General features: G+C 38.6%; 1 protein-coding gene across 9 annotated transcripts in view; it reads right to left on the bottom strand.

Moving 5' to 3' along the window:
- Rbm26 (RNA binding motif protein 26) overlaps positions 1 to 17,427 on the bottom strand; it is a 73,280-nt gene extending 55,853 nt beyond the window's left edge. For 5 of the 9 annotated variants that reach the window (XM_070002761.1, XM_070002766.1, XM_070002762.1 and 2 more), the window contains exon 1: positions 16,719 to 16,858. In XM_070002761.1, coding sequence (XP_069858862.1) covers positions 16,719 to 16,789 — 71 coding nt within the window. In that variant the 5' untranslated portion in view covers positions 16,790 to 16,858. Of the gene's footprint in view, positions 1 to 16,718; positions 16,860 to 17,314 lie in introns of those variants that run through there. The other 4 variants (XM_070002767.1, XM_070002768.1, XM_070002769.1 and 1 more) reach the window with 3 other exon arrangements.
- Positions 17,428 to 24,142: the final 6,715 nt, after the last annotated feature.

Below are 24,142 nucleotides of genomic sequence, written 5' to 3'. Positions count from 1 at the left end.
TATCTACAGAAATTATTAAAGTAGGCTGGAGGTGTGGTTCATTGTACTAAGTTATCTGCCAGCAAGCAAGAGATCCTGAGTTTAAACCCTAATATTGCCTTGGGTGGGGAAAAAAACAACTCCAAATCTCCACCTCTCTCTATCATCAGCTGTTAACCAAGACAACTGTCCTAGACCACCTCTCATGTATGTACCCATAGGTCCAACTTCATGACATCCTTAACAAGACAGGGTAACTACTTAAGAAGGTTAAATTCTTCCAGGTATATGTAAGAAGGAACCACAGATGCTGAAAGCTCATGAAGCAAAACAAATGGAGAAAACTAAAATCTCCCCAAATATTCTAAAATTTCTTAATAGGTCAAATAACTAGAATCAAATTACCCTTAGAAATAAAGACTACCTTACTATTAGTGTGCTTTAGTTTATAGTTTAGGATTTTTAAAAATGAAACAATTAGAAAGCAAAGCAAGTTATATTCCAGTACAATATTTTCAAAGTCTGTTGCTCAAATTTCATGATGGCTTTAAAATTTTGGTGGAAGATGATTAATGGAATTTAACTTAAGCTTCCATATCCAGTAATTTTGAAAAGAAGCTGGAGGCAGTAGAGGGAATTATAACAAATTTAAATATATTAACTCAGTAACTTTAGAACACGGATATCCACCCACATCTGTTCCAACAAAATTTTCATTTTATACTCATGAAAAATGTAATTTGCATCAGTTATGATTCTATATTTTGTACTAAGGATTTCTATTGGGGGAGAGGGAATATATACTGGCACATGCATGCCAGTACTGGGGCTTGAATTCAGGGCTTCTTGCTCAGTTTCTCCACTCAAGACTAGCATTCTACTTTATCTTTAAAAAAAACTTCAGGGCTGGGAAGGTGGCTCAGTGATAGAGCGCTTGCCTTGCATGCTCGAGGCCCTGGGTTCGATTCCTCAGCACCACATAAGCAAAAAGAAAAAAGCAGGAAGTGGCGCTGTGGTTCAAGTGGTAGAACGCTAGCCTTGAGCTGAAGAGCTGAGGGGCAGCGCCCAGGCCCAGAGTTCAGGCCCCATGACCGGACCCCCCCCCCAAAAAAAAAAACTTCACTGGGTGCTAGTAACTCATGCCTATAATCCTGACTACTCAGGAAGCTGAGATCTGAGGATCATAGTTCCAAGCCAGCCCAGTCAAAAAGTCTCTGAGGACTACTATCTTCATTGATCTACCAAAAAAGCCAGAAGTGAAGCTGTGCCTCAAGTGGTAAAGTACTAGCCTAAAGCAAAAGCAGCTTAGGGACAGCGCCCAGGCACTGAATTTACGCACTACGACTGGCACAAAAATAAAAAATAAAAATTCAATGAACAAGGGCTGGGAAGGTGGCTCAGTGGTAGAGCGCTTGCCTTGCATGCATGAGGCCCTGGGTTCGATTCCTCAGCACCACATAAGCAAAAAGGAAAAAAGCCAGAAGTGGCGCTGTGGCTCAAGTGGTAGAGCGCTAACCTTGAGCTGAAGAGCTGAGGGACAGCGTCCAGGCCCACAGTTCAGGCCCCACGACCGGAAAAAAATAAAAAAAAAAAAAATTCAATGAACAATACACTTAGAAACTTAAAAAATTGCTGTAAAATATGCTACTTTAACCAATTTATACAAAGCAAAAGTAGATGGTCTATGGTAATTACATTTTTTGCTAAGAAGTACTATATACCCACAAGCATTATATTCTACCATATTATCAAAATGTTTAAATATCATCTAAACATGAGCATCACACAATTCTTTTTAGGCATTATTACTTACACAAAATGATATGTTCCTTACGTTTTCCTCAACCTCTTCTCAACCCTTGTACTTTCAAGACTTTTTTTGTTTAGAGTCTGCATGAGAAAAGTAGACTATATATATATAGAGAGAGAGAGAGAGAGAGAGAGACAGAGACAGAGACAGACAGAGACAGAGAGAGAGACTTTCTGATTCTAAGTGATATTGTCTAACATGATGAGTTATCTCCAGTCCCATCCACTTTCCTTAAAATAAAATGATTTCTTCTTTATGGTTGAATCATACTCAACACTGTATATATACTACATTTTCTTTACACATAGGCTGATTTCATAACTTGGTACTTGGTACAGAGAGAGACCATGCTGACCTTGCTTCTACAGGAATGGCATACCTGAATCATACATGAGTTCTATTTTATTTTTTTAAGCTACATTTTACATTTTTCTTTATTAGCATCAAATAGTTGTGTAAAAGGGTTTGATTTTTAACATGTTCAGTTATTAATATAATGCATCTTAATCAGTTACCTCTCTCCTCCATCTACCTTCCCAGGTATTAAGTCCTTGAGGAACCTCCATACTGATTTCTATAGTGGTTGCATAATTTACATTCTCATCTGGCCATCTGAGGCACATTGTTTTAAAAAATTATTAAGAACAAGAAATGTACTCATTACCTTACTCATGTAACTGTAACTCCTCTGTACAGCAGCTTTATAATAAAAATGTTTTTCAAAAGTTATTAAGGGATTATCTATTAATTACTTTCAAAACTAGAAAATCTTCACACTCTTAAAATACTCAGATACAAAAATCAAAGTAAAAGTTTTTTCATTGAAAAAAGCATTAACCCAAAATGCAGACCAAGCACAGATAATTTGTGGCTGTAGTATCATACCACAAAACTCTCTTCTTAAAAGAAAACTGGAAGCCGGATGATGTACTCCTAGCTACTCAGGAGACTGAGATCTGAGGATCACGGTTCAAAGCCAGCCCAGGCAGGAAAATCCATGAGACTCTTATCTCCAATTAACCACCAAAAAACTGTAAGTGGCGCTGTGGCTCAAGTGGTAGAGCACTCACTTTGAGCTGAAGAGCTCAGGTATAGGGCACAGGCCCAGAGTTCAAGCCCCATGACCAGCCAACCAAAAAAAAAACAAACAAAAAAAAAACTGGAGAGAAATATGGCAGTCCACAACAAAACCCTATGTTAAGATATATTTTGTGTTTTCTATCCTAATTCATAGTTCAAAGAGTTGATGATTCTTTGAGGAAAATGCTAAGTTCCAAAGGATACCATATTAGTTAATTACATTCTATTTAATTATGAAACAAATGAGGGAAAATATCCCTTCAATTACTTGAAAGTGAGGATAAAGCGTAGGGAATATTTTCTCTAGAAAAGGTAAAATTATCTATTATCTAAGAGAAATAGTACTATAGACTATAAATATGAAACACTTAGTTCTGTTGTAAAACTTAGCTAAGTCAATTCCTGAAGAACTGTTTTTGACCTACTTAAAAGCAAATATTAAAAATATTAATTAGTAATAATGACCTAGCTAACACTATATGGTGGGCTGTATATGTAAATGTCCAAAAATCATGCTGAAAGAATTTTTTATTAAAACAGAGAAGTTGACCAGGTGCCAGTGGCTCATGCCTGTATCCCTAGCTACTCAGGAGGCTGAGCTTTTAGGATCTTGGTTCGAAGACAGTCCCAGGCAGGAAAAGTCCATGACACTTTCCAATTAACCCCTCCCCCCAAAAAAATGTAAGTGGAGCTGTAGCTCAAATGGTAGAGCATTAGCCTAAGCACAAAAGCTTAGGAAAGTGCCCAGGACCAGAGTTCAAGCCCCATGGCCAACAACAATAAAAAACCCAGAAGTTACTATTTTTCAGCTCACAAATACCAAGACTAAGTTAATAAAATCTTTAGTTGCTTCTTCTGAGAAAAAAAAAGCTGGCTTGTCAAATTAGAAATATAGATTATATGAGATTGCAAATAAGAAGGTACTTACTAATCTCCCAAATACATGTTACTTAAAATCAACTGGTAAAAAGTTTAAGTTATACTGAGCATCAGTAGCTCACACCTTTAATCAGGAGGTTGAGATCTAAGGATGGTGGGTGGAAGATAGCTCAGGAGCAAAGTCTGTCTGACTCTTAATCTCCAATTAACCAACAAAAAGCTGAAAGTGGGGGCTGGGAAGGTAGCTCAGAGGTAGAGTGCTTGCCTTGCATGCATGAGGCCCTACGTTCGATTCCTTGGGACCACATAAGCAGAAGAAGCCAGAAGTGCCACTGTGCCTCAAGTGGTAGAACACTAGCCTTGAGCTGAAAAGCTGAGAGACAGTGCCCAGGACCAGAGTTCAGACCCCACGACCGACCAAAAAACAAAAGCTGAAAGTGGGGCTATGGTCAAATATAGAGCTCCAGTCTTGAGCTGGAAAAGCTAAGGAACAATGTCTAATCCTAGAGTTCAAGCCCCAGTGCGCACACGCACACACACACGCACACACACAAATATGTTTTAATTAAAATCTAGTTACTAAACTTTCTAGCTCATTTAGGTCTAAGCCATATTGTTAGCCTTGAAACAGTCTGGGATTGTCTTTAGTCTTTTTTTGGTTTAAGAAAAACTACAACACTGTACTGAATTCCAAACTGCCAGCAATTTTAGGTTTCTACTTCTACCTTATACATAAGTTATGTCACCCTGGGTCCATATTTTTCTTCCTTGGCTTCTGTTTATTTATTTTTAAAACAAAGTCACTCAAACATATCATCTGAAAAAGTAGTTCATTTTTAGGAACAAAATGCTAAGCTTTCCTTGTCATAGTATCTCCCTCCCCCATTCCCACTCCTCATGACTTTTAGTTAATTGAACTTCAAAATAATTAGTATATAGTATGCTAGAATCTTCAAGGAAAAAATGTTTTCCCTTATTGTAATTTCTTAGTATCAGGCACAAGATTTACACATGTGGAAGTCATATAATCCTAAATTCTACTAAATGAAAACATTGTGTATTTCTCTTACAGACCTAAAGATATACACAAAATTTATACCACTGTAAAATTGTTACTATTGATATATTTGTTTTTCCCTGGAGAGGATTCTAGGTCTGCCTTTTCAAGAATTAACTACAATAAACTAGAAGTACCTACTAATTACCAAACATTACAAAAAGGCATCCAAGATCAGGAGCAAAGGAACAAAACTAAGAAAAAGCAAGTTGCAGTTTATGTGAAATCCAATTAGAACAAATACAAGTGTACTATCAAGTTCTCCAAGCTGGAGCTGGGAAAATGGCTTAGTGGTAGGTACATGCATGAAGCCCTGGGCTGGATTCCTCAAAAAAAGCCGGAAGTGGCACTGTGGCTCAAGTGGTGAAGTGCTAGCCTTGAGCAAAAGCAGCTCAGGGACAGTGAGAACCTAGGCCCTGAGTTCAAGCCTCAGGACTGGCAAAAAAAAAAAAAAAAAGATTGTTACAGATACTAAAAAGGTTAATAAAACAGATCCAGCATTTTGACAAGCTCCTTTTCCTTTGCCAAACTGTCTTTTCTACCCACAGCTTGAAGACTAAGATTGACTCATGTATTTAGTACCTTTTCTAGTGCTGCCTCCTAGACCAAAAAGCACCACATGGAAAAATCTAAGTGTAGGCATTTCACAACTCACTCTTGAACTATAGTTTAAAAACCACTAACTTGACAAAAAGAGGATAGTCTCAGGAGAGAATCACAAAGGTGTCATACCCGTGCCTCTTCATATGTACATAAAATATACATACTGAAAGGAACACCATGGATTGGGAAACAGGGGGCTGGGAAGGTGGCTCGGGGGTAGAGCTCTTTCCTTGCATTCATGAGGCCCTGGGTTCGATTCCTCAGCACCACATAAGCAGAGAAAAAAAAAAGCTGGCAGTGGCACTGTGGCTCAAGTGGTAGAGCGCTAGCCTTGAGCTGAAGAGCTGTAGGACAGCACCCAGGCCCAGAGTTCAGGCCCCATGACCGGACCCAAAAAAAAACAAAACAAAGATAGGGAAACAAAGGGCTTTTTTCTTAATTTGCTTTTCTTTTCTGATGACTGTATGCTTTACCTTTGATTACTCTGTATTCTTTACCTTACACATGGTGTATTCACATGCACATCTGTAAGAGGGTGGGGAAGAAAACAGAATCTGAGGAAAATGGGTGAAAAAGTGCAGCAGTGTAGCACACTAGACATCATGGGTGGAAATGGGAAAGAATGGGGAACAGATAATTCATGAAAGGGAATGTACTTATTACCTGACTTATGTAAATGTAACCCTGCTGTATATCACCTCTAAATTAACAATATTTTTTTTAAAAAACTGCTCACTTATCTTCAAATTCTACAATTTAATCAAACCTCTACACACCATATGCAAACATTTTAAGACATTCTATTAGGCTGCTCTTGTGCTTTAATCTTCCTCAGTAATAACAATTTAAGCCCCCCAAAATGTCTGGAAATGGAAATTTTAAAAATCCACTTAATCAGAAATCAACAGACAAGTAGATTGGAAGCATCTTCTTAATCATAAGGGAGAGTCATGATGCCTCAAAACTTTAGTCTTATAGACTTGTTCTTTCCACTTGGAATAATCATATTAGAAGCATACATGCTAACACATTCAATTTAGAAAAATACATGTAAAATGATACTATTAACTGCAGTTATGAAAGTTTTCTTTTTTGGGGGGGGGTCCAGTCGTGGGGCCTGAACTCTGGGCCTGGGCGCTGTCCCTCAGCTCTTCAGCTAAAGGCTAGGCTCTACCACGTGAGCCACAGCGCCACTTCTGGCTTTTTTCTTTTCTGCTTATGTGGTGCTGAGGAATCGAACCCAGGACCTCATGCATGCAAGGCAAGTGCTCTACCACTGAGCCACCTTCCCAGCCCATTATGAAAGTTTTCAAACTGAGGTTTTACTCTTTCACAGTCTGCTTGCTATAACTTTTTAAAGTGTAAAATAAGTATCTGAGCTACTATTAGGAAGAGTCAATGTGGTAATCAGCTCTCCATTATTGTGATAGATATCTGAGATAACCAATTTATAAAGAGGTTTACTTGGGATCATAATTTTAGAGGTTTAAGTAGTGGCAAGGCAGCATATAATGGTAGAAACATGTGGCAGAACAAAAGTGCCCACCTCGAAGCCAGGAAGTGAAGAAGTTAAGAGGGTGAGTTCCACTATCCAGCTCAAGGACACACCTCAGTAACCTAAAAACCTCCTATATTAAGTCTTACTTCTTAAAATTTCCACTCTGGGAACCAAGGATGTAAGCACTGTGTCCTTTCAGGACATCCCAGAACCATACTACTGCAATCACTTTGAGAAATTCTTGTAAAATACACCCCAAAAGGTCACAGCTGCAAATACATTACTGAATTTAAAACTGCTTCAAGGAGCCAGGCACCAGTGTATCACGCCTATACTCCCAACTACTCAGAAGGCTGAGATGTGAGGATCAGGGCTCAAAGCCAGCCCAGGCAGGAAAGTCTGTGAGCCTCTTTATCTCCAATTAACCACAAGAAAACTGGAAGTGGCATTATGGCTCAAGGTAGTAGAAAAAAAAAGGCATAGGGACAGTGCCCAGGCCCTGACTTCAAGCCCTAACAAACAAACAAACTATTGCTTCAAGGAACAAATAAATCATCTGCTTAACTGCATACTAACATGTACATGCAATTCATAATTAGCCAACTGTTTTTCATTTATATTAACTTCATTGAAAATTTCATGTTTTTTTCATTTCAATTTTTAAACTGCCAGAAGACAAAAATGGCATAGCAGGAATGTATGAAGGAATGCAGAAAACTACCAAAAACTCCAAAAAAAATCAAAACCTAGACTGAAATTATGGTAACAAACTATCTCCTGACATTTTTTTTAAATGGTCAAGAAAATAAAAAATCCTCAACTTTTTAAAAAGCTGCCTGTTTACAAATGTCTTATATATGTGTCAAGGTAATAAAATTTAGTAACAAGTAACAATTTAGTGTTTAAAAAATAGTAACAACTTAGTGGCAAGTGGCTTGACACATATATAATGCATGCATCTACTATTATATTATATAAAATAATTTCATATTTAATCCCAGGACTACAAAATAGTTTCACAGTCTAAAACTCTGAGCTCCATCTATTTGCCCCTCCTTGCCCAACCATTGGTATCCATTGGAGCAGTGGAATATGATCAGGAGAGCAAACATACCAAAAGTTAGGGGGATGATGAAAGTGTTCTGGCCAGTAAATAATTATAAGATATTAACTCTTGGGCCAGGAAGGTGGCTCAGTGGTAGAGTGCTTGCCTTGCATGCATGAGGCCCTGGGTTCGATTCCTCAGCACCACATAAGCAAAAAGAAAAAAGCCAGAAGTGGCGCTGTGTCAAGTGGTAGAGCGCTAGCCTTGAGCTGAAGAGCTGAGGGACAGTGCCCAGGCCCAGAGTTCAGGCCCCATGACCGGAACCAAAAAATAAAAAAATAAAAATAATTTTAAAAAAAGATATTAACTCTTCTACCATCTATCAGATTATTATTACTATGCATAATTTTTGGTTTCATGGGAGGCAAAAATCTTGCACATAGGAGGTAGCATTCAGCAACATATTTACATACTAATAATATTCAAATTTCCTCTACCTCTTAAAAATTATTCAATTACTGAACTAAATTTAAGATTTAAATTTCTAATCCTGGAGATGCTGTTAAAACAAAACAGAAACAGACCCAAGAATCTGAACCTTCAAGTTGTTCAAAAATCTACTCTGAAATGAAAGTCAAGGTAAAGCACTGTAGATTTTACAGTTTTATCCAAGTAATTGTTTCAGCTATTAGGTTTGTGAGCACATAAAGTAGAAATTTCCACTAATGTACTTAATATTTAGGCATAATTAATACCACATGCAAAGCATTGTGTTAGGTGCTATAAAGAACAGGAAGATAACTTTTCAATTTAGGAAGTCTGCTTCAAAGGGCCTGAGACTTTAACTACTAAACTAATGTGCAAATGATCAGTGTCATAAATGATGTAAACTAGGGTCAGTAACTCAGATCTGTAATCCTAGCTACTCAGGAGGCTGAGATCTGAAGATCATGGTGCAAAAGCCAGCCCTGGTAGGAAAATTCATGAGACTCTTACCACCAACTAACCACCCCAAAAAAAGTAAACTATTGATGAGAGAGAAATGTTATGGAAAGAAGAGTAGTACTTCCAGCTAGACAGGCAATAGTTTTCTGGGAAAAACAGACCATACCTCACCTTTATTTAAATATTTACATATATACTTATAAAAGATAGGAAGGCATCATAATAGGCAAGACTCTGAAACAAAGTACCTTGTTTCAGATGCTACCATACCATCACTATCTAGGAATGATGTTACTAAATTTTATTACCTTTAAAATAACCTAGGTCAACATTCAATGAATGCACAATAATTAACAACTTAATAAGTAGTCAATGAATGTTTATTATTTAAAATTAAGAAAAGTCAACAGAAACAATATGATAGATAAATCACCATAAAGTACAGCTCTGCTGAAATTAAGACACAAAAATGCAGATGTAAATGGGAAGATCATTTGAATCAAACTTAAAAGCATGTATTATTGGAAATGTGATATTTTGGTCAAGAAATGGGCATCAATGTCAAAAGAACTTAAAAGGAGAACAAGTATGAGTCCTCCCCCTGCCACCAAGTCAGCTAAGTACTGTTAAAAGAAAAAATATAAAACCTAATGATTTAGGTGAATGAAGGACAGCTAGTGAAAGGGAAGGAAAACAAATACAAAATTTCGTATCTGAGTAATCTGAAGAATGACACAGCAATAAGCAAATCCAGAATATTTCATTTCATTAGTTATTAATTTTTGTCGGTCCTGGGGTTTGAACTCTAGTCCTGGATGCTATCCCTAAGCTCTTCAGCTCAAGGCTAGCAACCTACTGCTTGAGCCACAGCGTCACTTCCGGCTTTTTCTGCTTATGTGGTGACAAGGAATCGTACCCAGGGCTCCATGCATGCAAGGCAAGCACTCTGCCACTAAGTCACCTTCCTAGCCTAGAATATTTCATTTCAAATATGTCATGTATAGGTCACATGAAGGATCCAAGTAGATATACAACTTGCAGTTGGCAATAAGAACATAACACTTTGAGTGGTTAAGTCTAAACTTGCTCATGTGAAAAATAAATGCAGAGAATGTAAATTCGTACACAGAATCCATTAATAAGCTCTGAAATTCAATAAATGTGCAAGTATATCCAACTTGCTAGGGAAGGGATACTTTAGTTAGACTTTGAACAGATCTATAACACATACTAAGAAAAGTTTTTTAAAAAGTTTAATCTTTGACAATGATAAAGACTATAAAAGAAATTGTGCATTGAAATTATCTTGGAGAGTTGTACTAACAAATTACCCTATAGTTGGCCATTTATAATGAACACAGATTTACCAGCTCAGAGTTCTGAACCTTGGGAACTCTATTATTATCAAAGCACTGTAAGATTAACATCTCTCATCTCAAGATGTAGCCTTAATGTGGTACTTTTCACCACATAGAAATATTGTTCTTCACATGGTGGAAGGCTAAAGGTCAAAGAAGCCAAAAAGGGACTTAATTTACCCACTTATAAAGGTATTATTCTCATGCATGAGGGTATGTATTGTCCAATGTCCTAATAATCTCTTAAAGGTTCCTTCTGTAAGAAAAGCAATTAAATTTCAACATACATTTTGCAAGAAACAAAATGTTCAAACCATGGGAGAAATGGCTAAAGGATGGGGGGAGGGGGGGGAAATAGTAAAACACCAAGTCAAAAACATGAACTAAAGGAGGTAAGATTGGAGAATAAAGAAATCTGAGGAGACGGGTGCCGGTGGCTCACGCCTGTAATCCTAGTTACTCAGGAGGCTGAGATCTGAGGATCGAGGTTCAAAACCAGCCCGGGCAGGAAAGCCCGTGAAACTCTTATCTCCAATAAACGGCGCTGTAGCTCAAGTGGTAGAGCGCTAGCCTTGAGCTGAAGAGCTGAGGGACAGCGCTCAGGCCCAGAGTTCAAGCCCCACGACTGACCAAAAAAAAAAAAAAAAAAAAAAAGAAATCTGAGGTATTGAGACTTCAGGACAAATAAATTCAAAAGTCATCACTATTGTCTGATGTTACACACTAAGTCAGAGAATAAAAATCTTATGTAAAACCTTTACGTTGAATGAATATAAATTCATTGGTAGCACTGAGATAAGCAGTCTTGGTCAAATACACCTAAGGAAAAAAAACTATGTAGTGTGATGTTAAGAAGATAAATGGTAGGGGCAAATGAGTTAAAAAAAATACTAGGAAAATATATGTAACAAGAAAGTGACTAGATGTATAATTTTAGTTTCTGATGCTATTGTTGCTGAATCTAAGAAAGAAAGATTAAGAAAACCAATTTATTATGCCAAAAGGAGCCCACAGAAAGTGAAAGGTCAAGAGATAAAGTGATTCAAAAGTTCAAGAGTAAAATGTTCACTCTGTAAAGCCTAAAGAACAACTCTCACTGTAAGCCAGGAATAACAATAAACATTATTATGGTAAGGAAGGGGTACCTGTTAATAATAACTTTGAGTAAAGGGGACCCTATATAAAAATTCCAAGGCTGTTTCTCACAAACACTAAAGTACCACCAATACAATGATGGTTTAGAAATTTACTTCCAACAAGGTTACTACTCAGAGTGTACAGTTAAAAAATAAAAAAGTGTATTCAGTAATGAAAGGAAAATACTATCATGGAGTGGTAAATTAACAACATGCATTGTCTCTAATTAGATCAAATATAAATCACTAGGCAATGTCTTAACTTCATGCTTCAATGCCTTAGTTTCATCATCACCTATTTGTAAAATAAATAATGCTTAGTGCTAATCTCATAAAACTTGGAAGTGATATAAAACACTTCATGCAGTTGTTAGGTGGTAGTGATAAAAATGGTGGTGACAGTATTAACAGTACCAATAGTAATGCAACCTATTAGTGTTAAATCAGTATATTTAAGGAAGAAAAAAAATGGCTCTTAGCATGTGTCTCGTTCAATCCTTTTAACTGAGGATGGGAACAAATATAATTCTCACTTTTACATCAATGAAAAAAGAGAGGTTCATTTTATCACTCAGCTAATAAATGGCAGAACTGATATTTGAATATTGATCTACATAGACAAAAAGCTTATCTTCTTTCCCTTACACAATACCATCTCCACAGAACTAATAGTGGCAGAAAGATATTTTTAAAAAAGAAAAACGTTGGCGGGGCTGAGAAGGTGGCTCAGTGGTAGAGCGCTTGCCTTGCATGCCAGAGGACCTGGGTTCAAATCCTCAGCACCACATAAGCAGAAAAAGCCGGAAGTGGCGCTGTGGCTCAAGTGGTAGAGCACTAGCCTTGAGCTGAAGAGCTGAGGGACAGCGCCCAGGCCCAGAGTTTAAGCCCCACAACCGACCAAAAAAAAAAAAAACAAAAACAAAAAAGAAAAAGGTTGGCGTTCTGCTCTTTCTAAACTTCACATCTGGTGTATCAACTTATTTGATGAAAAAGTAAAGGGACTGATTACATCTTTAAGGTATTCTTTCATATAAAAAAAAGTCTATGATTTACTATAGTACCATAGTTATGGGTAAAATCACTTAAAATACAGCAGCATACAATAGGCTAGGTACCAGTGGCTCACATCCATAATTATAGCTACTCAGGAGGCTGAGCTCTGAGGATCATGTTTCAAAGCTAGCCCAAGCAGAAAAAGTCCATGACACTTATCTCCAAAAAGCTGGAAGGGGAGCTGTGGCTCAACTGGTACAGTGCTAACCTTGAGCAAAAAAGTACCCAAGTATCCAAGCCCTGATTTCAAATCCCAAACCTGGGGAAAAAAAAAAAAACAAAAAGGAAAAAACCTGCACTACAACAAAAGTGCTGGTTTTTCAAGACTTTTACATTATAAAAAAAAAAAATGAATGTTAAGAGGAAAGTTCACCAGCAATTCGTTTTATATTATTAGCAAGTGTGACTAAGCAATTGTTTGATATAACAAAACAGTCTAAGTATTTCATGACAATTTAAATCTTATTCAATAATTTATGGAAGAGTAAACTTTACTGTACTATTGTAAAATCCTGATAATACTACAGAATTTATAGTAAATGCAAACATACGAGTCAATTTCATGCAAAAAAAGTTACTAGGTTTTCCCATCTTAACCCTTGTCCCCATCAATCAGAAAATTCAGCGGCCCTGAAACTATCTTTAATAGCATCCAAAATCCTTAGCAAGTCCTGTATAAACAGGTTCTTCTCTCTGGAGCTATCTATTGCCATTCTTCCTTTGCTTTTCACATCTCTTAATTCCTCCAAAACAACTTCTTTTTTCTCATTTTCCGGCCCTCAAACAATCTGTACTTCAAAACCTGGAAAGCTTTAACAGCTTCCCCACTACCATCTTTTGCAGAAGCAAATGATTTTCCATGCTTTCAAGGTAAGATAAAATGTTACGATGCCAGGGAAGCCTTACCTGACCTTCCAGTCAAATATTTTGAAAGCATTCTAGATTTCTCCACAATTTAATCTTTTAATTACTTGTTCAACAGGTCTCCATTTAACAGTAACCAATATGCAGATAGTCATCTCATCCTTCTATTCATTCTATTTCCCCAATAACTACCACATCAATTAGCACAGAGTAGATAAAAATATTCAGTAGAAGTTCACTGAATAATACACTCAACATACCAGGTAAGTGCAAAGCCCTGACATAAATAGCTAAAAAGTTCTACATAAATTTCAAGTTAAATCTTACCCTTGATCCTTCCTATGTTCCTTCCTTGAACAGGTGCTACTTTGTTAATTACAAAGTTAATGTTAGCTACAAACTTAAAATGTAGCAAAACATAACTTTGTTAACTAAACAAACCAAGATTTGAACCACTGGGATCAGGTCTAATAAGTCATCACCTAAAAGAATATACCTGAAATGCAATTAGAGGAACACATGAACCCATGCAAGTTAAGGGCTGTATTTTACAAAAGCAAATACATATACAATCAGATCAACCCACCACTATTGTAGATTCTACAAGCAGTGCCTCATTTATTACAACAGTATGGCATACAATACTATCTGCAGTCCTACAAACTAAGCTATTTGACACATAGGATATGCTTTTTTTTTTTTTGGTCAATAGTGGAGCCTGAACTTTGGTCCTGGGCACTATCCCTCAGCTCTTCAGCTCAAGGCTAGCGCTCTACCACTAGAGCCACAGCCCCACTTTCGGCTTTTTCTGCTTATGTGGTGTGAGGAATCAAACCCAGGGTCTCATGCATGCATGCAAGGTAAACACTACCACTGAGCCACCTTCCCAGCCCCAGAATATGCTTTTTTTAACTAAGAAAAAAGTAGAAGCACATAGCTATAGATTTCTAGGTTAGCAAATAAAAAAGGAAATGGCAGTAAATGATTTGAAACTGAAAATACCTTCAATTAAAAAATGAATACTTAAGAAAATAAAAACTTTCAGCACAAATTATTTACCAAAGTTTTTGGATCACCTAAAACTTATAAAAGTGCTAATAGCACATCAAGAAATGTTATGGGATTTTCTTATATTCACTATTTCTCCTCCTTTACAAATGAGTAAACACAAGCATGAAATAACTGACCGCATATTAAACAGTTTGTGACAGAGACAATCCAAAGCCAGCCATTAGGCTCTGGACTCCTCTCTTTCAACCCTTATATCATGTCTTTCCAATCTTCTATCGTGTGTGTGTGTGTGTGTGTGTGTGTGTGTGTGCTATCGTGTGTGTGTGTGTGTGTGTGTGTGTGTGTGTGGACTCCTCTCTTTCAACCCTTATATGATGTCTTTCCAATCTTCTATCGTGTGTGTGTGTGTGTGTGTGTGTGTGTGTGTTTTTAAAGTCTATTTGGTAACACCAGATACTGAACCCAAGGTCTTGCACATGCTAAGCATATATTCTATCACTGAAATACATCCTCTAGCTACCACCCCTGGAAATAGAATTTTTACACTACTCCACTCCAGTGAACTAATTTGTTTAGATTTCCAATTGCCTCAACCTTGCCAAATCTAAGAGCTATATAGCTGCCTCTATCCATAAGGTTAATAACGCCTCTCTTGTCATACATTTGTTCTTTTATGTAGCAATACGTAACCCAGTTTTTTTTCCACCTCAATCATGATCTATATATTCTTTCCAGGAAATCTACATTTCCAAGGCTTCAAAAACACTACCTAGATGACTCTAAATTTCTCTAGTCCTGGATATAGCTTTCTAAACTGATATATTCAAATTCCTATCACTTTAAATACCGTATACTTAATAATCAAAAACAACCACTCTTTCCTTCTCCCATCAGCCTTTACTCCAGACCAGTGTTCTCTCCCATGAGCCATCTAGTTGCTTAGACTAACTTCTAGGTATGACCCTTGATTTCTTTCTCCCTCATCTTCCAAATCCAATCCATCAGAACTACTTATAAAGTATAGTTAGTTCTGTCTCTATTATTTACCATCAACTACCCTACCCACATGTAGTTTCCATTTTGTTCTTGCCCCTTCAGTCTCCCCGAAGCAGGAAAATTAAGATCAAATCAAGGATTGTGCGCCTTGAAATCAGCTAATATCTTTTTAGTGTTCATTTAAAAAATTCTAATTGCTGGCCATTCTGTAACATATGGCCCCTAACTACTTCTCCCAAGTTCATGTCTTTCCTTTCTCCCTATCCCATCACAAGCCTTACCCACACAGGCCTTCTCCTTGCCCCCTCTCCCCCAATACACTACTCGGGTCTACTACCATGCCTTTGCATTTGCTCTTCCTTCTGCAAAGAACTTTCTGGAGAGTTTCATACTCTCTTCCTCAGATTTTGCTCAAGTGTCAGACATTGCAGGCCTTTCCTATTAGGTGTGAACCCATTCTAATCACTCTTACTATAATGGCCAAAACGCTACTGATACCAGAAGTGCTCTTTTTATTAAAACTTGTCAATTTCGGCATTTAAAAGCTCTATTCCCAAAGCCTCCCACAACACACTTTGCTCAACACATGCATCCTGTGACTTAAAATTTCTCCATTGCATTTTGGTACTGCAAAATGTTAAGAGAATTGGTCCATGATTTGATATTTATTAATCCTTGAAACTCTTTAAATTTTCCAAAAAGACATTTTAATATACTCCCCACACTTCGAGTCCATCTAGAGCATCTCACTTAAAAGTGTTAAACATTCCGTATGTATGGAGACTCGATTTTCTTCCTCCTCTCCCCGTGAACGAGCATGTACTCGGCACCTTGGCACCTGTTACATCTTCAATCAGTTAAAGAGGTGCAGATAAGCCAAACAGCACATGGGAGACGTGGCCTTTCTTTCAGGGATTATATTCAGGTGAAACGTGAGGCGATTTAAAAACTCCACCTGTCCCAATCTCTTAACAAAGGCCAATTCACTTCATTTAAGGAAAACTGGGTAAATACGTCCGTGGGCAGGAAGGTGTGCTCGGTTTTACTGAAATGAAAGAAGCCTGTGTGGAGGATCTTGGCAAACACCGGAGGTACGGAGGCGGTTGGGGAGTCCGGTGTACACATAGCGGGAAAGCAAAAGCAAGGAGACACCGGTTCAAAGCTCAGTTCGTGCTCTCCGCATGGGGGGAGGAAGAGAGGGAAGTATTTCGAACCTGAACGCGAAGGTGGACCAGGAAGAGAAGCCCTGGGAGTCTCTGATCACCGCTTCGGCCTGCACGGCGGGCACGGTGGAAAGGCTGCACCGATCCGGGTCCGCCACTCCACCACCGCCATCCCCGCGAGATCTCCCCCCCTCCCCTGCGGCGCTTCCCCCCCCCGACACACACACCCCAGGATACTCACATGGGCTCGAGGGTCTTGCTGAGCCAGGACTTGAGTGCCTCGAAGTTTTCAATGATCATTTTAGAAACCATCCACCGCGGCCCCGAGGCCCGTCACACACACGCACACACAGACCCGCCTCAGCCCGCCCAGGTCGCGGCCGCTACGGCCGCCGCTGCCCCCGCCCCCCGCCTCCGCGCGCCGCCCGCCCGCGTGGGCCGCGGTGGGAGGCGCCGGTGGCGGCTTCCCGCGAGCCCCGGGCCGCGCGCGGCTTCGCGGGGGGGCTGCCGCGGACCCCGCGCCCGCGGGGTGGCCTCGAACCCTCGGGGCGCCGGGAGCCTCGCCCGCCCCCCAGACCCCCCGGCCCCGGCGGAGGCAGCGACGGTTTACCCGGGCCCTCTCTCCCTTCCCCAAGTCCCTCAGCGGATATTCCCGAACCGGGAGCGCGAAACGCGCCGAGGCCGGGTTTTTCTCTCAGCGTCGGGAGTATGTGCTTGTTGGCAACGCAGCAAAGGCAAAAAGTAAAGAAAGAGAAAGACCCCCGGTAGCGCGATAGGAACGACTCGGGGGGTCTTCCCGGCACCTGAGCACCCCCAAGAAAATGGCTGCCTGTAAACCTCGCGAGAATTGGCGAAGTCTCGCGTTGACTCCCGGAGCCTTCTGGGAAGAGACGTAAAGTCGGGCGTCCGGCACCAAGCGCCGGGCGCGGAGCGCGCGGGGCGGACGAGCGCGGTGGTGGCGGTGGTGGTGGTGCGTGTGTGCGTGGCCTGGGGGCCTGGCTGCCTTTTTACCCTTTGTAATAAGACGGAGACTCTGTGGTTTCACAGAGCCGGCGAGGCCCTGACGTCAGAATCAGTGGGAACCCCCTCCTGGCTCCCCAGCCGGTTCTCTCGGAGCGGACGGGACGGGTCCTTCGCGGCGACGACGGGACGGAGGGCCGGAGCCTCGGTTTACCTCAGTTCCCTCCAGTCCGGTATTCTCTGGTCTGCTGTGAGATTCACAGGCTACTCTAACCTCCAGAGCACTGGTGGCCTGTCCGAATTTGCTAGACTCTTTGGCAGACCCCGAGTGACCGAGGGTGCTGGGGATGTCCCCCAGCCCTTCCCCCCAGGACACAGGTGGGAAGACCTGAACGCTTCTCGGCACGTTTTCCCACCATCTGAAACTGAAATTTTCTCCTAGCTGAATATATATATATATTTTTTTTTTGGGGGGGGTCCGGTCGTGAGGCCTGAACTCTGGGCCTGGGCACTGTCCCTCAGCTCTTCAGCTCAAGGCTAGTGCTCTATCACTTGAGCGCCACTTCCGGCTTTTTTGCTTATGTGGTGCTGGGAATCGAACCCAGGGTCTCAGGCATGCAAGGCAAGCACTCTACCACTGAGCCAACTACCCAGCCCCTGTATATATTTTTTAAAAACAGAATGTAGATACAGTTTATTTACATCCAGTTCAGACTCTTACAATTTACTTTGTAGCAAAAGAGAACTTCCCAAATTCTCCTGGGTGATCCGGTTTAAACTTTTGATTTCTGCCCATTTATTTATTATTCATATACCCCATGACGCACCCCGGGGGGATTTTGCAAAGGGTCTAAAATGCATGAACTAAGGTGAAACGAAAATAAGTCATAATCTAATGACAGTAATTGAGCTAGTAAGTTTTTTCCCCCCATGGGAAACGTGGTAGAACAAAAGATCCTTATGAGAGTTTATAATTTGCTAAAGTGAAGTGTCTTTGAAGCATTAAGTGAAGGTTGTCAACTACAAAGCTAGGCACTTGTCCTAAAATAATTGCATCCAAAGTAGGATGCAAATTGGAATCCAGCTACTAAATAGCCAGAGTATTGATTAAAGCAATTTAGTTAAGTGAAGTAAGCCACATAAAAGAACAAATATTTATGATTTCACTTCTCTGAGGTTTCTAGAGTAGTGGGTAGAGTCTTCCAAATTATCAAATTCTGTAAACTCCAGGTAAACCAGGTAAATTTACTTGCTCATTATTTCCCACAGTGAATGTCTCTTTCTCTGTCAAATACTGCCTATTTTCCAATACCACTGCTGATGTTTAGCCTTATTCTTTCTGAACCAAGGGCAGCATCTTTTAAATATCTGCTTTTTAAGCAAGCAAAAAGTTTATCTTCAGTTGCCTTTAAACTCTTAGATCTAATCATCACTTCCTTTCACAGTGTCTTCAGGATAAAGTAAATCATTAACTACTTATATTTCCCTATGATTTGAATATGTATCCATTAGTGCACAAGCCATCCTGAACTATGTTGAGTCTCTTGAAAGAAGTACTCTCTTCACTAAACTAGTCCATTGCAAAAATGTGTTTTTCTCCCTTCTTTTGATGGATTTATGCTTATCCTTGAAAACTCAGCACATATAACCTCACCTTTAGAAACCCTTCCCCTGGGAACTGGAAATGTGGCTCTTGTAGAATTCCTGTCCAGCAAGTTTGAGGCTCTGAGTTCAATCCCCAGTACTATCAAATAAAGAGAGATATCCATCCCTGACCTTCATTTCCTTAAAATAAGAGTCCATCTGACGTTTTTCTCACATTAGCCTCTGCTTGCTTCTATTATAGCATCCATGATTTTCTTTTTACTATTATCTGGTTATCTGCTTCTTATTAGGCTGTGGCTTATGATCACTAGCCCCAGATACATGCAGTCAATTTTCCTTATTCATGGTAGTTTTAGTCTATAAAACAGCCACAAATGTTAAATTAGCAAATAATGGAACCATTGCTCCTAAGGGAAATACAGTGCTGGGTTCTTGCAAGCCTCTAGTTATATTTCTATCAATTGATCAATAAATAATCATGTTTATGTGTTTCTGTTTAAGGGCTCCTTATTTAATATATATTGTTGATTCATTACTATTGAGCTTAGGGCCAGTGGTACTATAACTCATGCCTGAACAACGCTTATCTAATGCATGTATATTCTCTGTAAGATATTCCACAGCCTTCTTACACATGGGGACCATAGAATGTACTTCAGCACTACACTTGGGAGCCATTTTAAACAGTGAAACCATAAACAAAATGCACAAAAAAAAGTAAGAAAATAGTACTAAATAGATGAAAAGAGAACACTTTTCACCAATAGAGGTGAAAAAAGAAGACAGAGCATTCCCTTGCCCACTCTTATCTGGGAATATGCACATCAGGTAACTTAAAATTGCCACCTCTCCGTTCATGTCCACAAATGTCCACTGCAAAACCTCTGTAATCATTAATTTGGGAGTTACAAATAATTTTTGTAAATAGCAAACTCACAAATACAGAATTTGCTATAACCAGGGTCTTACTATATAGCCTTGCTGATGTTAAATTGTAATCTTCTTTCCTCTCTCTTGAATGTTCAGATTACATGCAGGTATCACAATGCCTGGACCTACTATGTGTGTGAATATTTGTGTGTATTTCTATGTGGTATCCTGGGGCTTGAACTAGGCCTGGGTAATATCCCTGATTTTGTTGTTGGTTTGCTCAAGGGTAGCACTCTACTATTAGCCACAGCTCCACTTCTGGATTTTTGGTAGTTTATAGATGTGAGCCACTGACAAATGAAATCCCGTCACGTTCATGAACTTTTCTCTTACTGCTGAGAGTGATAGCAATCCCTTCCTACTCTAAATCCACAGACAGTTTTTATTAATATTCCACAGCTAGTCATTGTTCCTTCCCAGCATACTTCTCTTCATTTCTCTTGGAAAATAATCATATAAAAGTTTGTAGAGGGGCTGGGAAGGTGGCTCAGTGGTAGAGCACTTGCCTTGCATGCGTGAGGCCCTGGGTTAGATTCCTCAGCACCACTTAAAGCAAAAGGAAAAAAGCCGGAAGTAGCCCTGTGGCTCAAGTGATAGAGCACTAGTCTTGAGCTGAAAGAGCTGAGGGACAGCGCCCAGGCCCAGAGTTCAGGCCCCACAACCGGACCCCCCCCCCAAAAAAAAGTATGTAGAGACATATATACATATATTGCATATCCATTACATTCATATGTGCACATACAGATTCTTGTACAAACTCTACTAATTAAGAGCATTTACCAATTATAAAGCTCAGTTTCCAGAAGTGAGGAAATACAATTTTACTAAAAATTTTTTGTCCTTGAAATGATTTCATATGTACAGTGTCAGAATTTAAAATGCAGCAATGGACAAATGAAGCAAGACTGGCTATGCATGCTTTATTGTTGAAACTAGAAGGAAAGATTATTCCGTTTTTGGATATGTTTGAAATTTCCAGAATTTTTTATATTATTTAAGATAGACTCAGAAAAGAAAATAATCTCTGGAAAGTCCTAGTTGTCTGGCGATTCCATCAGAACAGACACTTTGCTTATCTTGTTTGAAACTCTGTCTGCATTGCCCAGAGAATTCCAGAGCATAGTGTAAGCTCTCTCTATATATCAAATGATAAACATTGAAGAATAAAACTTAGAAGCTGGGTGAGAGTCTTGACAGCTCAGACTGAGGATTTAGTTCCGGTGCATATTTCAAATGGCACCGATTGTCTTTCATAAAGATAAAACCTCAAAAAACAGCCATGCCTAGGAGAGAGCATATTTATATACTTCTTCCTGAAGATTCCATGAGAAATAAGTATTTACATGCTTTTATACATGTGATTCCTGCAGAGCTGCTTATAGGGACTAGGTTACAAAATTTCATTCCATCTTTTCCTACAAATATTTCTCATAGAAATGCCTCCATGCTTTAAACCAAAATCAGAAGAAAAAAATGAGTACAATATATCTTATTCTCATCTTCCTTCATTGGAATGGAGGAGGAATAAATATTCTTTTGAAAAAGGTTCACCTTTGCAAGTTATTTTTGGTTCCTTAGTGTGTTCCAAAGGTGATACTGTAGAAATTAAGCTAAAGCTGTTGGAATTCAAGACCACACCTTAGGGGCTTGAATGTGCCAAATAGCAAACACCTTAGAATAACAGGCATCTGGCACAAACACCTTTTTAAGACCCTGTAAAGTTTTTAAGCTTTTCTGTTTAATTCTATGGTAACCAGCAATGTTTGGCTGCTGAACACTAACATGTGTGCAAGATCTTGGTGAGTTGAAAGCAACAAGTAAAATGTCTCATTTTTTACATTGATTGTGCATTGAAATAATATTTTTGATATATCAGATTGCATAAACTAATGTGTTAATGAAATTGGTTTCTCTTGGACTTTGTATTTTTTAAAAGTTTTAAATTACCAGTCATCAGCTAGAAAACAGATTACATCTGTGGCTCACATATTGTTTTTTATCAGATTGTTTTTCTAAAATGTCAGGACTTTTTCCTTTTAGGGAATAAAATGAGATCAGTATACTAATAGTATAAATCCCAGCCCTCAAAGCCAGTTGTAACTTTAATAATGTTGTTCACGTCTTCGTTTAATTTTTTTGTTTAATCCCACAATTTTCATTTACCCTTAGTCTCCTTTCCATCTTTCCCCTCACCATTACTCTGGATAGTCTATAATTGCTTTCTTAAATCATGGAGCCTCACAATTCCATTTGGGGTCTTTGAGTATATCCCTAGCCCATCTTCATCTATTTCTATCATTTCAGCTACATACATGTTTATGATTCTAAATTATACATATATGTACTTCCTATACCCCTTTCATTAAGTTTATTCTTGCAAGCCTAAATGCCTACTTATTGGAATGACTTTAAAAAATTTCAAATCATTATTTACTGTTATCTTCACTAATCTTCTTTTCCTGTAATACTTAATTCACAGAAAGTCACTATCATACATCAGTTTAAGTGAAAAATTTAGGTACTGTCCTCCTTCAACTCTGTTCAATCTTATTGTCATCGAACTTAGATTAATATTGCCCATTGATTATATTACCTATTTAAAACTCTTCGGAAGTGGCGCTTGAGCTGAAGAGCTGAGTGACAGCAACCAGGCCCAGAGTTCAAGCCCCACGACTGACCAGAAAAAAAAAAAAAAAAAAGCTTCATTGGGAGGATAATAGAAAAGGTAGGTTATTTGAATATATGAGAATAAACCAATGAAATATGTTGAAATTGTTTTAAGAAGGGGAAAAAGGAGAGGAAGTGAGATTGATTGCTAAACATGCATGGAAATGTCATGATGAAATCCTCCTCTGTATAACTAATGTATACTAATGAAAAGTAACAACTTCATTGGTTTCTCATTTTTCAGAGTAAGATAGAAATTTATTAGTAATGCCAAATGGAAATAGGTGTATTTTATGGTAATAAAGCACTGTACTTAGTGCTGTTTATTCTGCTTATCCTCACAACTTAGCATTACCATTTTTCAGATAAAATGATTGAAGAAATTTCCTGGGTATATACTAACACAAAGTGAACTCACAACAGTAACAGTAAGGATCACATCCTTAACAACATGCTTAGAGTAAATGACACCTACCTAACTGTTCAGCTTCATTTCTCCCTGTCCATATGTCATACTATAAAATGTTACCAAACCAGAGAATTTGCAGATCTACCATCACTAGTAGGATACACTGAAGAAATTGGAGCCTGAATATATTTGGTACACAATCAAGGATTTTTATTTATACTTAAAGATATAAACTTTAGCAAGAACTTATTTTAGTATAGCAGGATAATATAGGGAGAAATGGATGACAGGAACCTTTTTTTTTTACTTATTACCCAGAAAATGGGAGTTAAAGATTCCAGAGATAAGGACTTTAAAACATATCCAACCAAATTTTAAAAAAAGACTTTTTTGTATGTATTTTATATTTAGCATTACTTTTATTTTGAACTTCAAATGTGACAGTACTGTAATATTTTAGTGCATGGGGCCTACTGAATCTTTAGTTCTACAAATAAATTTGAACAATTGCATTCTGTTTAGAACATTTACCATACATAATCCTATTCTTAACACTTTAGGGCTTTTCATAAAAATCACCTTTTCCAAGATGACTTCCCTAATCTGGGTAAAAAATGTAGGGTGTATATTCTACTATATATATTATATATATTACAGGCTCACTCCTGTAATCCTAACTACTCAGGAGGCTGAGATCTGAAAATCGCATTTTGAAGCCAGCCTAGTCAGAAAAATCTACGAGACTCTCATCTCCAACCACTCAAAAACTGGAAGTGAGACTGTGACTCAAAGTGGTAGAGCACTACCCTTGATTAAAAAGAGCTCAGAGACAGTATCTAGGCCCTGAGTTCAAGCCCCACAACTGCAAAAAAACAAAGTTATATTATGATATATTGTCAATATTTATTCTACATATAAAAGGGTTAGGTCCCTTTATAGCAAAAGCTTTTTGTCATACACTTTTATTTTCAAAATCTAACATCATAGAATAAAAAGAATAAACAAGTGGAAAATAAAACAGATATTAAAAGCCATGAATTTCTAAGACATTCTTAATGTATTTAGATACTTTAAAAAAAAACTGTAGAGTTCTG

The sequence above is a fragment of the Dipodomys merriami genome, unplaced genomic scaffold, assembly GCF_024711535.1.
Source record: "Dipodomys merriami isolate MVZ:Mamm:240054 unplaced genomic scaffold, mDipMer1.0.p SCAF_6, whole genome shotgun sequence".
NCBI classification, from domain to species: domain Eukaryota; kingdom Metazoa; phylum Chordata; class Mammalia; order Rodentia; family Heteromyidae; genus Dipodomys; species Dipodomys merriami.
This window is presented reverse-complemented; position numbering and strand designations above follow the sequence as displayed.